This window comes from Molothrus ater, chromosome 7, assembly GCF_012460135.2.
Source record: "Molothrus ater isolate BHLD 08-10-18 breed brown headed cowbird chromosome 7, BPBGC_Mater_1.1, whole genome shotgun sequence".
NCBI classification, from domain to species: domain Eukaryota; kingdom Metazoa; phylum Chordata; class Aves; order Passeriformes; family Icteridae; genus Molothrus; species Molothrus ater.
This window is the reverse complement of record NC_050484.2, coordinates 23907614-23923303: the sequence shown is the minus strand read 5'-3', so window position 1 is coordinate 23923303 and position 15690 is coordinate 23907614. Positions and strand designations below refer to the sequence as shown.

Below are 15690 nucleotides of genomic sequence, written 5' to 3'. Positions count from 1 at the left end.
AGATTGGAGTAGAGGTTGACTCCAGCACTGGTTGAACAGGAGATGTTCTCTGTTGAGAGCAGTTCTGTACAGTCCATGGGAAGGACACAGCACATCAGGGTGGGTACTCTGAAAATAGCTGTATGTACTTACCATGGTTGCCTCAAGCTTCTCTCTTCAACATAGGGAAGACACTACACAGGAACCTTACAGTGATGTTTGGTAAACAATTTTTGCTGTTGAATGCCATAAACAATTGATAAGTCAAAATGCTAACACATTGTGCTAGGCATGCTGAGCCCTGGCCCTTTCTTCAAATCTCCTTTTGTGAAGTCTTCGCCTCTGATGGGTAAAGAGAAGATAAAGTTTACTGTGTGAGGCCCTGTGTGAATTGTGACCAGAAAGAAACTTTTTATTGTAGCAAACAAATGAGAAAGGAGATGAATTCCACAATGTGTTACAAGCGAAGAGAGGAAAGGAAAAGATTACCAAGAGTCATTGATTTTCTTTTTTTATTATGTATATTTTCATTAGAAAACAATCTTGAACACCCAGGAATAGTTTTCTAATAAACGTAAGCTCATGAAGAGCACTTGGAAGTTTCCATTCTGGGTTCAGGAGAATGACGGGACAGTAACACAGTTGACATGGTCATTCCTCTTAGTCAGCCCCTCCCTTGTGGCTGATGTTTCCTTACACTGCAGCCTTCCCTTCCCCGTGCTTCCTGCCCTGGACAAATCCACCCCCTCCCTCCCAACCCCACAGACATCTCTGTAGCTGTCTCAAAGAGAGTATTTCTGCATGGACACACCATTGACTCATCTCAGCCCTCATAGAACAATGTGATTTCCGGCAGGCCTGAATGAGGATCCCAGCAGCAGACCTGGGGGATCCATGCAGAGACACTGCTTAGTCTCCTGGGCAGACCCTGTAGTAGTGAAGGAGGCCTTAGGAGTGACTTCAAAGGGGACTCACATGTAGAGATGAAAAATTTGCCCCCTGGGGACGAAGATCCAGGGAAGTGTTCTTGCCATCCCTGCTAGCTACCTCCATTCTTGCACTCAGCCTCTCAGGGGCAAAAGTCCTGAAGGGATTGATGCATAGCTACGGACTGGTTGTGCTTCTGGAATGAGGAAGATTTCCTCTCCAGGCCTGGCCTGCATTGCCTACAAAAGGGTTTGTTTGTAATGGAGAGCTGATGTAAATGAGCCAAAAACACGAGGGAACAAGGCCATTTTGATTTGCTACCGTATGAAGCTGACAAAGATTCTTGCTCTCCTGTCATCAGAACAAGCCTCAGCTGGGTTTTACCACCATCCAAAATACAAGTGCTTTGTCCTCACTGTGTTTCTGGCTCAGGTACATCATCCACTGTAGTTACCCTGAGGCTAAGAAACAAAAGATTCCCCATGCCATTATCCCACAGCTTGATAGCAGTGAAGGAGATGCTTCAAAGCAGTTGCTCTTCTGGATCAAGAAGTGAAACTCCATGAAAAAGGGTTCTGCTGGCCACAGCAGTCTAGAGGAGCGAGAGGAAGGTTTGTGTGCCTGTTAGCAAGGAGTAGAAGGGCTGTCCAGATTCCCATCTTGGAGATTGCTACCATTTCGTAGCAATGGATCACCCCTTTCCAAAGGAAAGCGAAGATGATGGAGTAGTGAGTGAAAGGGGAGGGAGAATATCATCTCATAAGAACATAGGTACTGAGATCAGCTGGTCAGAGAATTTTTGTCTCTCTAGCTAGAAAGTAAGATCGGGTGGGTTGGTTAGAAGTCTGTTCATCCTTATAGGAAAAAGGATCTCTATAAAGTGTGATAGAAGAACTCCCAGAGAAGTGTAGCAGGCTGGATTTTAAAGGAAAGCTCTCCTGTGATGAAGACCAAAGAGTAGAGTGGCTCTCATCAGTTTGAGCTGTGAAAGGATGAGACAGGTCCCTTGCAGGGGCCCGATGGGCATGTGCAATTTTTGTGATTATTAATATCATGACCTCTATCAGTTGATGAAAGCTGCCCAACAGTGACTTGCTAACAGGTGGTGATCCTGCCACAGAAGAGTGCAGCTGGAGGCACACAGCCTGATGCCAGCTCATCCATCCAGTGGGAGCTCTGGTACTCTGGTGAAGGCTACACTCTAGGAAGTCTCTTTGAGCAGACTCAGTCACTGAGACTGTCTTTGAATGATCAGGGAACTGAATGTGATATCCTAATTCTGTTTGGCAAAGCACATCTTGATGCATAATATAACAAAGAAAGGAGCATCTTCTCTTAGTACCTCTTCTCTACTGTTACTTACTTCTTTAAGACTCGGGTATCAGAACACTCCTTTTTCATTTTCTCTCTTTTTTTTTTTTCCTTTTTTAAGTAAGAAATATGGGAAATGTGGTTTCGAAAAGAATTTCTGTCTGAGTTCTTGTCCCATTTAGAAATCCATCTCTTTTCAAGCAGTTGTGATGGCAGCTGTTTGTGCTTTTGCATCATTGTGCTTGTGTGAGGCTCAGGTAGTTTTGAGGGGTCTTTAGTCTGTTTCCTGCTGCTGGAGCTGAGTGTCTGTTTTCCACATATTTCTGTCTTAATTAAATGCTATACAATAATGAGCATGAACTAAAGATAGGCCAAGAGTGCCATAAAAGTATTTCCCTCTTCTGTCTTCTCTTTGCCTGAAGTCAAACCCTATGTCACATTTTCCACACAGCAACTCCCTGGCTTCTGACAAGACCTATTCAAAAATCAAGTATTGTTGTAGGTTTATTTAGGTTTTTATCTCTTCTTTATGTTTTCAGGATAACATTTATAAATATATATGTATATGTTTACATATCTATTATCTTGCAATTCCAGTTCTGAAAGAGAAAAAAAATCAAAGGAGAAATTCACCCACTGACCTGGAGGTAATTTGAATAATGAACTAAGATAGTTTTTGATGTTTGTGTAAACAGCACAGAACTGTCAGATTCTGCTCTCCTTTTATCCGACATGATAGATGTGAGATCAAAGACAGCCTGCAGTAACTGCTGCATGTCAGACTTGCATTATTGAGGGAAATATTCCTAGGGCCACTGGTCCATTGCTGCAAAATGGAGGAAACCAATTGGTGTTTTCACCATATTTCCTTCAGCATGTAAGAAATGGTGAAGGTCAATGCAATAGGCTCCTACACTTGCTTGTCCTCTCAGGATTTGAATGTCATTGTTTATCAATGGAGTGAATTTACCTGTCTGGAAATGTGAAGGATGTAGTTCTGTGTCTGCTCATGAGATCTTCAGGGCCAGAGTCTAAGGATGGCAGAGGGGATGAGGCATCTGTTGCCTCAGGAATGAGAAGGAGCAGTCACAGGGGAGATGATGCTGGAGGGGAGATCAGGGTACTCAGCCAGCAGTCCCTAAAGCAATTGCACTCCTGACTGCTTTCCTCCAAGTGCTTGACCAACATAAAAGAAAACAGGGAAGGAGCAGCTCTTCTGACCATGCATCCTCACAAGAAGATGGACAGGAATCCTGGTGGATGTACCACAGGTTGGAAGTGCTAATGGTGCAGCCTCATCCTACACTGAAGAGCATTGGTGCTTTGCTTAGTCAAATAATCTTTTTCTTAAGGAAAACAAAGAGAGGATGCTTGAATGACTGACCACTACAAGTGGACAGAGGATGGTCTTCAGAACTGGAAATTCTTCAGAATGGTCCTCCAGCTGCAGCCATTGGCTCTAGAGTTACTGCTCCCATATCAAGGGCTTTGAGAAGAGCCAAGGATCTGGTAGGTGTGAATAGTATTTTCCTGTCTCCCTGAGTGAAAACAGGACAGCTGACACTTCTCTTGACTCAAATCTAAGCTGCTGACTTTCTCTTTCCTTGGGTTGCCCATCCCATCATGGGAAGGTAAAACAAGAACCTCTTCACCACTTGCTTGGGAAACCACAACAGGGAACAGACCAGCTTTTTCTGAAAAACAGCCCATAGTTTTTTACATTTTAAATTGGAAATCAAGTGTTAGCTGGGTATATGGGTTTTGCCAGCATTTGTCTTTTTTTTGTACCAACCAATTAACAGCAGGCACTGAGATTGGAAAAGTAAATATATATCAAAGACTGATGGTTATAGAGTTTGACTTACTGATATAGACTCTTAACATTCCCTGTGTTCTCTGGTGACCCTTGGGTTAGTGCATGTGCTTGACCCCTTGCAGGCACAGAGGAAGAGGGTTTGAACTTGGCAGTGAGTATTTACCAAGAGACAGGATGGCAAGAATGGAAGAGCTGTGAAGCTGGAGGCCAGCACTGATGTTTCAGTAGGCAAGAACAGCATTGGCAACTGACACAGAGCAAAACACCTCTGAAGAGCATAACCAGAAAAGCATTACCAGAAAGACCTGTCCAAGCTGACAGAAAATCAGGGGACTGGCAGAAATCACAAGATTGAGCAGGACCATACACGCACGATTTCTGATGATGGCTGAACACAGTCCTCCACACTGACCACCCCCAAACAATGCTGGAGGACCACAAAGCCCAAGAACTGAGGGGTCTCCACAGTGATAGGACCCAGAATTTTCTCCGTTGGGAGAAACAGCTGCCAAACTCTGCAAGCTTTGTTTGTCAGTGGAAGGTGATCTGACAGCTTTGTAACAAAGTACAGGGAACGTCTCTTCAGGGACCCAGCAGACAAGACTAGAAGAAAGACATGGGGAAGAAGAGATGCCTCTGCAGCATAGCTCTGCCCCATCTCATCTATCTGCTAGAATCACCTAATACACAACTTATTTTTCATGTCTCAGGAGCGTACTGTCTCCATTTGCACCTTTGAAAGTCCTGCATAGTAGCACAAGGAGATTGTGGGAGATGAGAGAACTGTGCTATGGAAGGAAGAGATCCTCAGTATTTCTGCCATCAAAACTTTGAGGAGGAAACAAAAAGGGAATTCAAAACCCCAACCCCCACACTAAATTTGCACTTGTTCTCTCAGGCTGGCAGCCTAGAAGTTCGTAAACTCAGAAGTACCTTGTTCTGGAGTAAACTGTTCTGAAAATAGTTTCCAATGGCTTCCCCCGAGTTTGCTTTGCTGGTGGCAGCCATTCGGCTCCCATGCTGGCACATGTTTGAAGCTCTTTGAACAAGTTTTGACCTTCCTTTAGCCCCTCTGCCCATCAAGCCAGCTAATGACATGCTTCGTATTGCACAGAACACATACAATTGACAAGTTCATAGTGTTGTTTAAATATTAAACAGTCTAGACAGGCTTTTGAGTCTTATGCCGCTGTGAAAAGGCTCAGACCATGCCCATCTCTGAAACTGGGCTGCGGGATCATTTGCACAGTAAGACAGACAATAAGACTTGTATACATTGCCATGCAACAGAATAGACCCCAAACCGCCAGCCCTAAGTGGAAAGTTTATTTCTAAGCACAATATATGGAAAAAACAAACCAACAAACCCCACAGATATAGAAAACGTTGTAGCAAATCCCTGGTCAAGTAGGACTTCATGTCTGTCACTATCCTGCACCTCACAGCCGCTTAAAATGTCATGCAATGGAGGAGAGGGCACTCGGGCAACAGCCTCCGCTTCCGCTCGAGGAGGGTCTCCAGGGAGGAGAAGGCCGATGGGCTCCCGCTGTGATTCACACTGTAACCAGCAAAAGGGCAGCGCTGCTCACCCCCACCACACACCTCGTCACTACCGGCGGTAGACTCAGCACTTCAACAGGCTTTACCAACGTGGATTCTCACAACACCCCTGTGAGGTAGGTACGTATTGTTATTCCCCCTTTGCGTGGAGGGGGGACTGAGCCAAACAGCCCAAGGCTACAGAGTCAGTGGCAGAGCTGGAGTGAGAGTATGCAGAGTCCTGTGTGCTCAGAGTACACCACTCTTTCACAGCAAGTTGTGCTTCTGACCTCGTAACATTTTATCTGTTAGCCAAATTAAAGGAATTTGACTTCTCCATATTAAATGAGTGGAGGGCAGGGCGGGAAACGACATCATGGGTGACAGCTGTCCCTTCATCTGTGTATGCTTCCCCCTTCCCAAAAACACTATAATTACTCATCTCTTGGAATGTGGACAGCTTCCAGAACAGGCATAGGAGCGAGAGGCTGCTGTGTTTGCTTGCTTTGGCCAGGTTTCTCTCTACTGAAACAGTTCTTCCAGAGATCATTCATTGCAACACCTTCCTTCTGGGGGATAGCTACTTTCAGAGATGACTGGAACTGCCCCTTCCCTCTCCCTCTGCCCACCACCATCTCTCTTCTCCCCTCTGCCAAAAGTACTCTTTGGTAGATAGTAAATCTGGTCAGACAAAGGTACAGTGGCCTCAGAAACCATGCTGTTTGACACTGGTCCTCAATAAGCTGGCTTTCTCGGACGGTGTTCCACCTCCCACATTCTCTGCCAGAGAAGTAAGTACCTGTTCTGTTGCATTCTGATATTTAAAGGGACACTGTCAAGTAATTGAGGTGAAAAATACGACCTTGCCTTAAGCTGCTCACCTCCATCCTCAACGCTGCAGGATGGCTGCCATGCTCAAACACAGAGGCTGAAGTTTGACACCTTCTCCAGTCCAGAAACACTTGGCCTGTGACAGCCTGGCTGCCAGAGGAGCTGGTAGCCCCCGTTTGCCCTGTCTCCACAGAAGGTGCGAGAGGTGCTGGTATGATGATGGAGGGCAGCTGCATTCAGCCATCATGCAACGTTGCTTGGCACTGCTGCTAAATGGATGCAGTTTGGCTGAAGACTTTATCTTGATTTTGGAGAGAGCTGGGTTCAGGCTTGAACACTATGGGGTCATTGTTTTGTGATAGCTGAGCTTTTGCTCCTGAAAATCCCAGCTAATCTCCGTATTTCTAGGGTTCCTGCTCTTATGCTTCCTCTGTGGCAGCTGCAAAATAACTCAACCCCATAGAGCTGGGACATATCCTCCATAGAATGAAGACAGTCAGCAGGAAATCAGAAATATGGATTTCCTCCTGTCACAGAAGAAAGGTAGGGAGGAGAAGGACAGGGATGGTGAAAGGAATGGGGTGAGTGGAGAGAACCATACATGCCCAAATGGAAAAGGACAAAATTGGTAGGGAAAGAAATTTTATTTTCAAGCTTGTAAGAGAATATTACAAACAATGGAGAGTAAAAAAAGCCCAAACCCTAAAAACTATTTAAAAAGTACTTGACAGTGTCCCTTTAATATCCACAAATGATTCAGCCATTGTGCATTGAAAGAGAATGTTCCTGAAGAGCAACCGATACCTTCGAGGATATATCCCAGAGAGGGAGACTTATTAGAAGTGCTACACAGTCAGTCAGCAACTGTGCTCCCTCTTCAGACTAACTCTCTTTTGGATGATTGAATGGAATAGACTCTGTAATAAACTAACAGACTGGATGTGAAAGGATCAGCCTACAAGACTGAGTGAGACTGTTGCAAATTGAGCAGCAGAGATACAGACACCAAAAAAAAAAAGGTACATCTCCAATGCATGAGTGTCTGAATCAGCAAGGGAGCAGAAACCCACCAAAGATGGGTCAGCTTCTTGCGATTAGAGTAAAATGGAAGGAAATTAACCTGGAATGTCTGCATGGAAAATGATGTGTGTGGGTGGCAAGGTCTGGATGCTGGATTTGGGGTTATGAAGGCATGAATCACACCAGTACTTGTGCTTGAAACACCTGCGGAACATTTGTACAAAATTTGCCAAAAATGCCTATACGTCAAATAAAGGTTATGGAGCACCCTCCCCCCTCCCAGTTCTACCCTCACAAACCCCTTGTCAGGAACATTATGAAAAAAACAGGCTTCTTGGTGAAATTTGGGTATGCCTGGATTTTGTTAAGATTTTCTTAGTGAGATGATTCAATCTGTCTTCTGTAAATCAATACTGAAAAATCCCCAGCCATTTCACTTCAGGTACCCCACGGTAAATCAAACAAGGCTCCAGTGACTCATGAAACAAAACAACTCATAGCCCTGGTTAATTGGAGTCTGGAAAATAAAACCACTCCAAATATTTCGTTCCCTTCCATGTTTTTATAAGTCTCACACTTTGTGTGTGTTTGTGTGCGCGTGCGTGTGTGTACGGGGGCTGTGCACAGAGCGTTACCTATTCCAGGTAATAGGATTTGTAAGACATGCTCAACCGTCTGTTCCTCTGCTTCCCCAGAACTCTGCCTACTCAGTTTGTAGTCTGTATTGCACTTGTTTTGTTGGTTTTTTTGTGATTTGGGTTGTTTTTTTTTTCTTTTTTTTTCTTTTTTTTTTTTTTTTTAAACAGGCTGGAAAACATTAACCTCTTTAGCATGAGTGTGCAGCTCTCCCTCCACCTGCTTTTTTCCTTAGCTGGCCAGGTGCCGCCTCTTATATCTTGTGCAGTTACTGAAAAAAGAAAAGAAGAGAAGAAAAAAGAAAAGGAAAGAGAAAGAAAAAGGCACACCATGCTCCTCTGCTTTATGAGTTCTTTGTCTCCTCCGCTTCATGTTAAGGCCTCCTGAATTCCTCTGCTCAGACCGTCGTGACCCTCATGACGAGCTCTCTGTTACTACTAGACTGACTCCTCTGTTCGTGAGGCCTCAGGTGGCTGAGTATATGCAGGATGGTATAAGCACAGTGGTGGTCAGAGAGGGTGCCTGTGGCATGGCCGGCAGCCCGTGCCCCGCTGTCGGCTGGAGCGGAGTTAGTGGCTGTACCACCAGTGGAGGACGAGTGGGTGGTTTGGGAGGAGGGGCGCTGATTTGTCCTGGTCCCTGTTTTTTGCTCCTCCATGTCCTTTGTTTTGTCATAGTTCAGCACTTTCCACTGCTGATTGACCGCCTGCCACCGTTTAAAAATCCGGTAAACCGAGGGCCCTTCGTGTATTATTAGACCTGGAGGGAAGGGGGAAAGAAATAGACATAAAACACAAACAAAACTTTAGAAAGAACCATAAACCTTCCCCAGCATTTTCCCCCAGTTAGCTGGCTAAGCTTAGCTCTCCAGCCAGTGCTTTCTCAATGATAAATCCTGTATTTTAATTACCGACAGGCAGAGCACTGGTGCTCCTCCTCTGCTGGATCCCTTTTTCGCCTGAATTAAAGGGATGACGGTTTTATCTCAGCCATCGACAAACGGATCGTAAATGAAGCACAGTGAGTTATGCTCTTACAGCAAAAGAGTATCTGTTTACCAACAAATGCCCAAGGTTTATCTCTCACTGGGCTAATTTTGCATGCTGCATAGGCATGATTCACTGGGCTCAGGCGTGTGTTTGGAGGGGGTGTAGCTGCAGCTGACGTGTCACTGACAGCTGTGCACCAGCGCCGTGTGTGTGCACAGCCCATGTCTCTCCCCACACACACAGCAGCAGAGCAGACACACATGTGGAGGCCAGAAGCAGCAACTGAGCAGAAAAAGAGGTTCTGTCTGTGCCCATAAGTGGTTTGTTATCCAAGGCAAAGTTTTGCTCATCTGCAGAGCAGGTACCTCATCCAGCATCGTTGCCTCCTCTCAAGGGGGAGCTCAGCATGCTTGACAGAAAGGGCAGAGGAGCTCCCAGTGTGTGCAGAGCATGCAGGCAGTGCCTGTGTCCTGCCGCCCACCTGCAGGCTTAGGGCTGATGTCTGGGGATGGCTCTGTGCTGTAGGACATGGCACTGCTAATGGTCTCTGTGTTCCTAAGAGAAGGAGCAGCTCAGGCCCCTCAGCAGCCCAGCAGCTATCTCATTTCCCAGCTGTCTCCATCATCCTCCCCACCCTGGCATGAGACGAAGGAATTAAATAATTTTAGCTGCTTGGATGATGACAGTACTTGAATATTAAGCTCTGCTATTATTACTGAAGTTGCAGACTCTGGCTAGACCCTGTGGAAGCACTAGGTCTAGCAGTGGCTTCCACACAGGTCTTCCCCACTGAGGCTGAAGGAAGCTGCAACATCTCCTGTAGACTGGCTTAGCTGGCACACCGTAATATACCTCACAAGCTTTGCTAGACAATGGGATTTATGTGGAATGAGGGGAGTCTGCTTTGCAGCCATCTGTCTCTTAGGAAAGTGCCTTTGTGTCCCATGTAACTGAAGCCAGACCAGCAGGCAGGACTGGGTGAGTTAGCACATGGATGGCTTCATTGTCCTTAATGATGAAGGCTTCACCATTCTGGGTCAGGATCAAGATTATCAAAAACCCTTCTAAGAAGAGTAGCTCTCTTGCCTTCCTGTTGCAACCATAAAAATACATGAACAAGACTCACAAGAATCAAACCCATGCCTAAACAAAGGGGCTGACTTGACCAACAACGTGTAGAGAGATGATGGACACCCCAGAATAAAGTGGTTTACAGCTATTACTGATTAATCAGATGCTACAGCTTTACCCACCACCTACCTTTTCCAGACACTTCTAGCTTCTGATGACAGGTAATTACTGGAGACAACCTGTGCCACATCAGACCCTAAAATACCTGAAGGTCATCTTACCCTCAGGGCTGATCTCCCCATTACCCACTCACAGGATGCAGCCACGTGGTTTCTTAGGATCAGCATCTGATGTCAGAGAGTTTAAATCACCGTTTCAGTACAGATTGAGTTTCCAGCCTCCCTGGTTCTAAGCATAACTTAGGAGCCCTGCTGACTTGATTCAAGATTAGCTTCAGGGGGACTCACATTCATTGAAATGGGGTGCTGAGCCTGCTCACTGGCTGTAGAATTAATTCCATTGGCTAGCTTGTACGCAGATCTGACTATTTTGGGACAGGGAATGGTGGAGGGCACCACAGTACGAGAGAGCTCTACCCTCTGGTTCCCACAGGCCACTGAGATTGCACAGCTGTAACCCTGCAGTGCTGCTGGCTTTTTATAACCAAACCCAGTGATGTCATAATAGCAAATGTGGGTTTTCCTTCCTGCTTTGAAACATGGTTGAGAATTCTGACGTGATCTGATCAAAGTATCAACCATAAAAAGCAGGACTTAGGGAAAGCCTGCAGATCCAGCCAAGGAGACAGAGCTTTGAAGCATGCCTGAAGTGGATCAGCCCATGACAAGGGACATTAGACATACATTTAAATGAGCTGTCTGATCAGTAATGAATGAAATTCCACTCTGATCAGTGTTTCTCAGAGACCACTTTAAGCCTGGGATAAAAGAGCCAAAATCAAATGTTTTCTCTTTGGCTGTAGAACATTCTCCATAGAATCAAATCCATTCTACAAAGTATTAAACACCGAGCCACGATTGTAAATCTATTCTTAATTACCTTATCACAAATATTTAATGTGCAGCCTGATTCAAGAGGGCTGTTTATAAAATTCTTGTTTGTTTGCCTTCTAATTATAAATGTTTATGATCTTATGCAATTAACTGTGTGATGCTGATGGATGGGTTGCTGAGTCAATTGAGCAGCTGTTTTCTTAGATAGTTTTGGTCTCCAAATATTTATAAAAGTACAAAATAACCTCTTTTCATCTGTATTTACTGGGCTCTAAATTACTTATCGATTTCCCAGTGTCAAGCTCAGGAAGCTGTAAAATTAAGAAGGAACCAAGTGGAGGGGTGGGCATGGAAGCGGAAGTAACAGTGATTCATTCACAAGAGGAAGTGCCAAGAGTAAGCAAGAGTCCATTAGTTAATATCAAGCTGCAGGATGCTTAATGCTCTCACTGAAACAAATCTTGTCTGCCTCAGATAAATTAGGATCAGAATTCTTACATTCAGCTCTGTGCATCCCTTAACAAGAACACCGCTCCCCTGAAAAATCATTCTTGTTGACAGGGGTGAAATGTTCAGTTTAAAGGCCAGAATTCAGTGGGAAGTCCTTTAGGAAGGACTGTTTCCAACTTGAGGTGTCCACTTAGAAGCAGTTATTCCATAAGCCAAATCCTCTGAGTGTGTAAGATTACAGGCTGGTGTGACCTTCTCTCTTTGTGCAGTCCTCAACACAGAAATGTCTATATCAGAGTTTCAGATGGATTCTGGGAGTGTCCTAGTCCTTTTCTACTCCTCCCTATTTTATCTTGCCCTCTTCTGCTTCACAAAATCTGTTCTCAGTGGATCCTCTGTGAAAACCATCCTCTTCAGAAGGAAAATTTCTGTGAGCTGTACACTTGTTAGTCCAGATTGTTGCCTGCTTCATGAAATCCCTAGTTTGTGCTGGGTGAAGTGAAGCTCCCATGGAATGAGGGCACTCATGATGTGCTGCTCTCATTCCCATTTTCTCATGTAGAGACCTGGCTGGACCAGCATTGGATTAAATTCCTTGATCTGAAAGTTATTGAAAGCTGGAATCTCTTGGGAATAGATGAGACAGAGATGCATTGCATCAGTGGGCTTGTAAGAAAACTGATCAAGAGAAAAGTCCTCAGCCCAAGGGCCAGAAGGGCTGCTGGGAGAACAGTGGCAGAGTAACAAGGAAATTGTGTTTGTGTCTCTGGATGGGGAAGCGGTACCATCACAGCTGCTGTACCACCATCCTGTGAGATTAACCCAGGGGGTTGTGAGCCTCCAATTTAAAGTAACTTTGGAGCAGCAGTTTCCCAGAAATGACATTCAGTGAATTCCTGAACATGGTCAGCCTCTGCCACTAAGTGATGTTTTCCCCAGAATTTTCAGCCTCTAATTACCCTTCCTCTTATTCCAACACCTGCCATGCATTTTCTTGAAAGAAGCAGGTAAATTTTTAAGGCAGGAACTGTTTCACCTGTTGCCAGTAAGGAAAACCACCGAAACAGGGCTTCTGCTGACAGTGGGTGGCTCATCACCCCTGCACTGACACTGATATTATCTACACAAGAAAAAAATCACAGTCCATTCCAACCAGTTGCCTTCTCAAAAAGGCCCTGTCCTGTCACCTCTTGTTTCCACCTTCAGCAGGACTTTGCCTTTTTGTTTTCCTTTTCAAATGCAATTTCATCTCAGCCAGACAGCTGCCATGCTTCAGCCTGTTTCTGTTGCTTTCATTATTGAGTGTCAAGGGAAGATTATGGCAGCTGTGATCAAAGCTTAATGTTTGCCTCCACAGCAGTTGTGACTCAGGCCAAGGTAAACCAAGCTTTCTGGGAGATAACACTTTATTTGCAAGGTTTTCTCTCTATTGACATCGTTGCATACACAAACCCTTCCCTCCCTTTCTGTGAATTCTTTAATCTTTTGTGACAATCTCAAATTTCTGCACTTTTGTTTCCAAAGCTCCACCAGCTCAGCCCTCACCAATCTTTTTGCCTTAATCTTATCTTATTTGCTCCATCCTTAGTCACCTTTTATCTTGACCTAAGAACAGGAAAGTGGCCGATGATCAATCAGGAAAAGAGAGCCAGAAGGATCTGTTCATGGAAATACAGGCTTGGAAAGGGGTACATAGTATCTGGCATCCCTCACCATTGTACCCAGGTCAGTTCCAGCTGAATATGACAAGTTCTCTGAACAGCCTGGCATTCTTAGGTGCTCCTGTGGCTCATACTGAAGGCTGCAGAGGAAATGGGGAAGAGGGTGAACCTGTGCTCTTCAGGAAATGGGGAAGAAGGTGAACCAAGGAGCAGGGAGAGGTAGTTTTGTATTTGAAAACAATGCCATGGCATCAATGTGACTCTGCACTTGGGCTGATTTGGAGGAGAGTTGTGAACCCCGGAACTGACCAGGCTGGGAATGAGGTAATGTCCTTCTTCTCCTCAATACTGCTCATCATCTCCAGAATCTTTTCATTTCATCTCCCTTTTTTCTGCAGGTGAACTCCCCAGCAGGGTGCAGTCTCAGGGCAGAGAGGTGCAGTATCAGCACTGTAACATCCCACCTGCCTTTTGATTCCCTGGTGAAATAAACTGGTCTGTCACTGTCTTCAGCAGTATGACTGGTCCAGCTTGTGTTTGGGATTCTGACTTCTCATTCCTAAGGGTAATGCTTTGCACTTCTTTATTCAATTACATCTTGTTGATTCCTCCAGTTTGCCAAGATAATTTCAAATTTCAAATGCTGATCTGATCCTCCAAAGTGCTTGCAGCCTTTCCAAGCTTGGTGTCATCTGTGTATTTTATAACAGCAGATACTATTTAATTTTCTAAGTCATTAATAAAAATATTGAGGACAGCAGAGTCCAAAAGACTCTCTACTTGAAATGTGTTTCCAGTTTACAGCACACCACTGACAACTACTGAGAAAGCAGTTTCTCCATTGGCTGTACACCTGCATTATAGTTATTTAATCTAGAACATGCTTCTCTGGGAGGAGAGTCCAAAGGCAAAGCACCAAGAGCATTGCCCAAGCCACAGCATATTAAACTAACAGCTTCCTCCTTAGCCACTTTGCAATTACCCTTCCAAATTACATCTGGTTATACTTCTGTGCTCACCAATTGGTTGGCTAAGAAATATTCAGTATCTTTCTATGAATCAGTTAAGCTGATTTGCCCTTCATTTCCTCAGTGCCTACCTTCATTATCTGATAGAGATTATGTTTAAAGTTAGGTACTCTGCTTGCATTTCCCCAGCTGCCTGGCACCTCCTGCATCCTCCTCAAGTTCCTGATGATGAAATCTTCATGGGTCAGCCACTGTTCCTGCAGCTGTCTCTGAAGCTCATTAGGACATGCTGACAAGGACAGAGCTAACTCATTTGAATATTTTTGAGGCTGTTCTTTTCTGATTCTGCCCTGGGCTCCTTTCTCCTCATTAAAATTATTTTAGTTAAATTTTGAGGACTGAAACAAAGGCAACATTTAACTATTTGGCCCTTTGTTATCAAATACTATTTGAGCTCTTAGACTTGCCTTGCTCTTATTCACTTATGCTTATGGACCCAGTTATTTTTGCTTTCTGAATCTCTGGATGGTTATCTTGGGGCTCAAGTCTGACAGCTCCCCATGCCTGTGTGATTTCTAGAGACTTTTCATTAGTTGAAGGTTATTCTTTCTGTCTTTTGTGTGATTGCAGCTTCTGATTTTGGGTCCTCAAAGAGTTCCTGATGCAGCCTCTGTGCTCTTCTCCCACGCTTCTGAGCTTCCCCCTGCACAGGCACAGTTTGCTGCTGTGCCTTTAGTATCATCCCTTTTGGCAGCTGTGAGCTGTTCACAGCTCTTTTATCCTTCAGATTCTCTTCCCAAGAGACACTTGCTGCTCTGCTCCCCTGGGGCTGCTGCTGCTGCTTTTCTGGAGTCCATTATCCTCACATCTTACTTTTCTTCAGCTCTGGAATGCTTTCATTAAACAGTTGCTTCCCATACAAACTACTGATACATTCAAATTTTCAGGGAGTCTTTGCTTTCTGTGGAAATCGAATACGAAGTATAGATTCCTTCATAACTATCATCTCCCCTCTCCAAAATATAATTTTTTCCCCCAGAGCTGAACAGTCTACCCTGCATACAGGATTAGTTCCTACTGGTTAGCCTGGAACACATGGTACTGTCTTTTAGAAATTTCTGGAAGCTGCAAGACACTGGATCAGTGATCAGGATTTCTCTAGTCCACAAGACTTTTAGCAAAGGTCTGCTCTGAATAATGCTGGAACTGTACTAGGAGGGTGTGCAAACTTAGCAATTGCCAGCATTTAATGAGATAAAGTATAAATTGAAAATATATTCATAATGATTAGAGCTCAAGTGAATGCTTAACATATGGAAAAATAATTAGCTGATTATAATCAGGCACTTTCTTATCAATCATTCTCAATGCACTTTTTTTTTAATGTTTAAAGAACTGATTATGTATGAGTCTAAACTGTGTTTTGGCTCAGCAGGACTGGGATGTCTGCATGGCTGGACTCCCTTGAGTGCTGCTATC

The 15690-nt window shown here is 44.6% G+C and overlaps 1 protein-coding gene across 2 annotated transcripts in view; it reads right to left on the bottom strand.

Annotated features, from left to right (window-relative positions):
• Positions 1–366: 366 nt before the first annotated feature.
• Positions 367–15690, bottom strand: part of MARCHF4 (membrane associated ring-CH-type finger 4) — a 107458-nt gene continuing 92134 nt past the window's right edge. For both annotated transcript variants that reach the window (XM_054515397.1, XM_036386563.2), the window contains exon 4: positions 367–8818. In XM_054515397.1, the coding sequence (XP_054371372.1) occupies positions 8457–8818 (362 nt within the window). In that variant the 3' untranslated portion in view covers positions 367–8456. The remainder of the gene's footprint in view (positions 8819–15690) is intronic.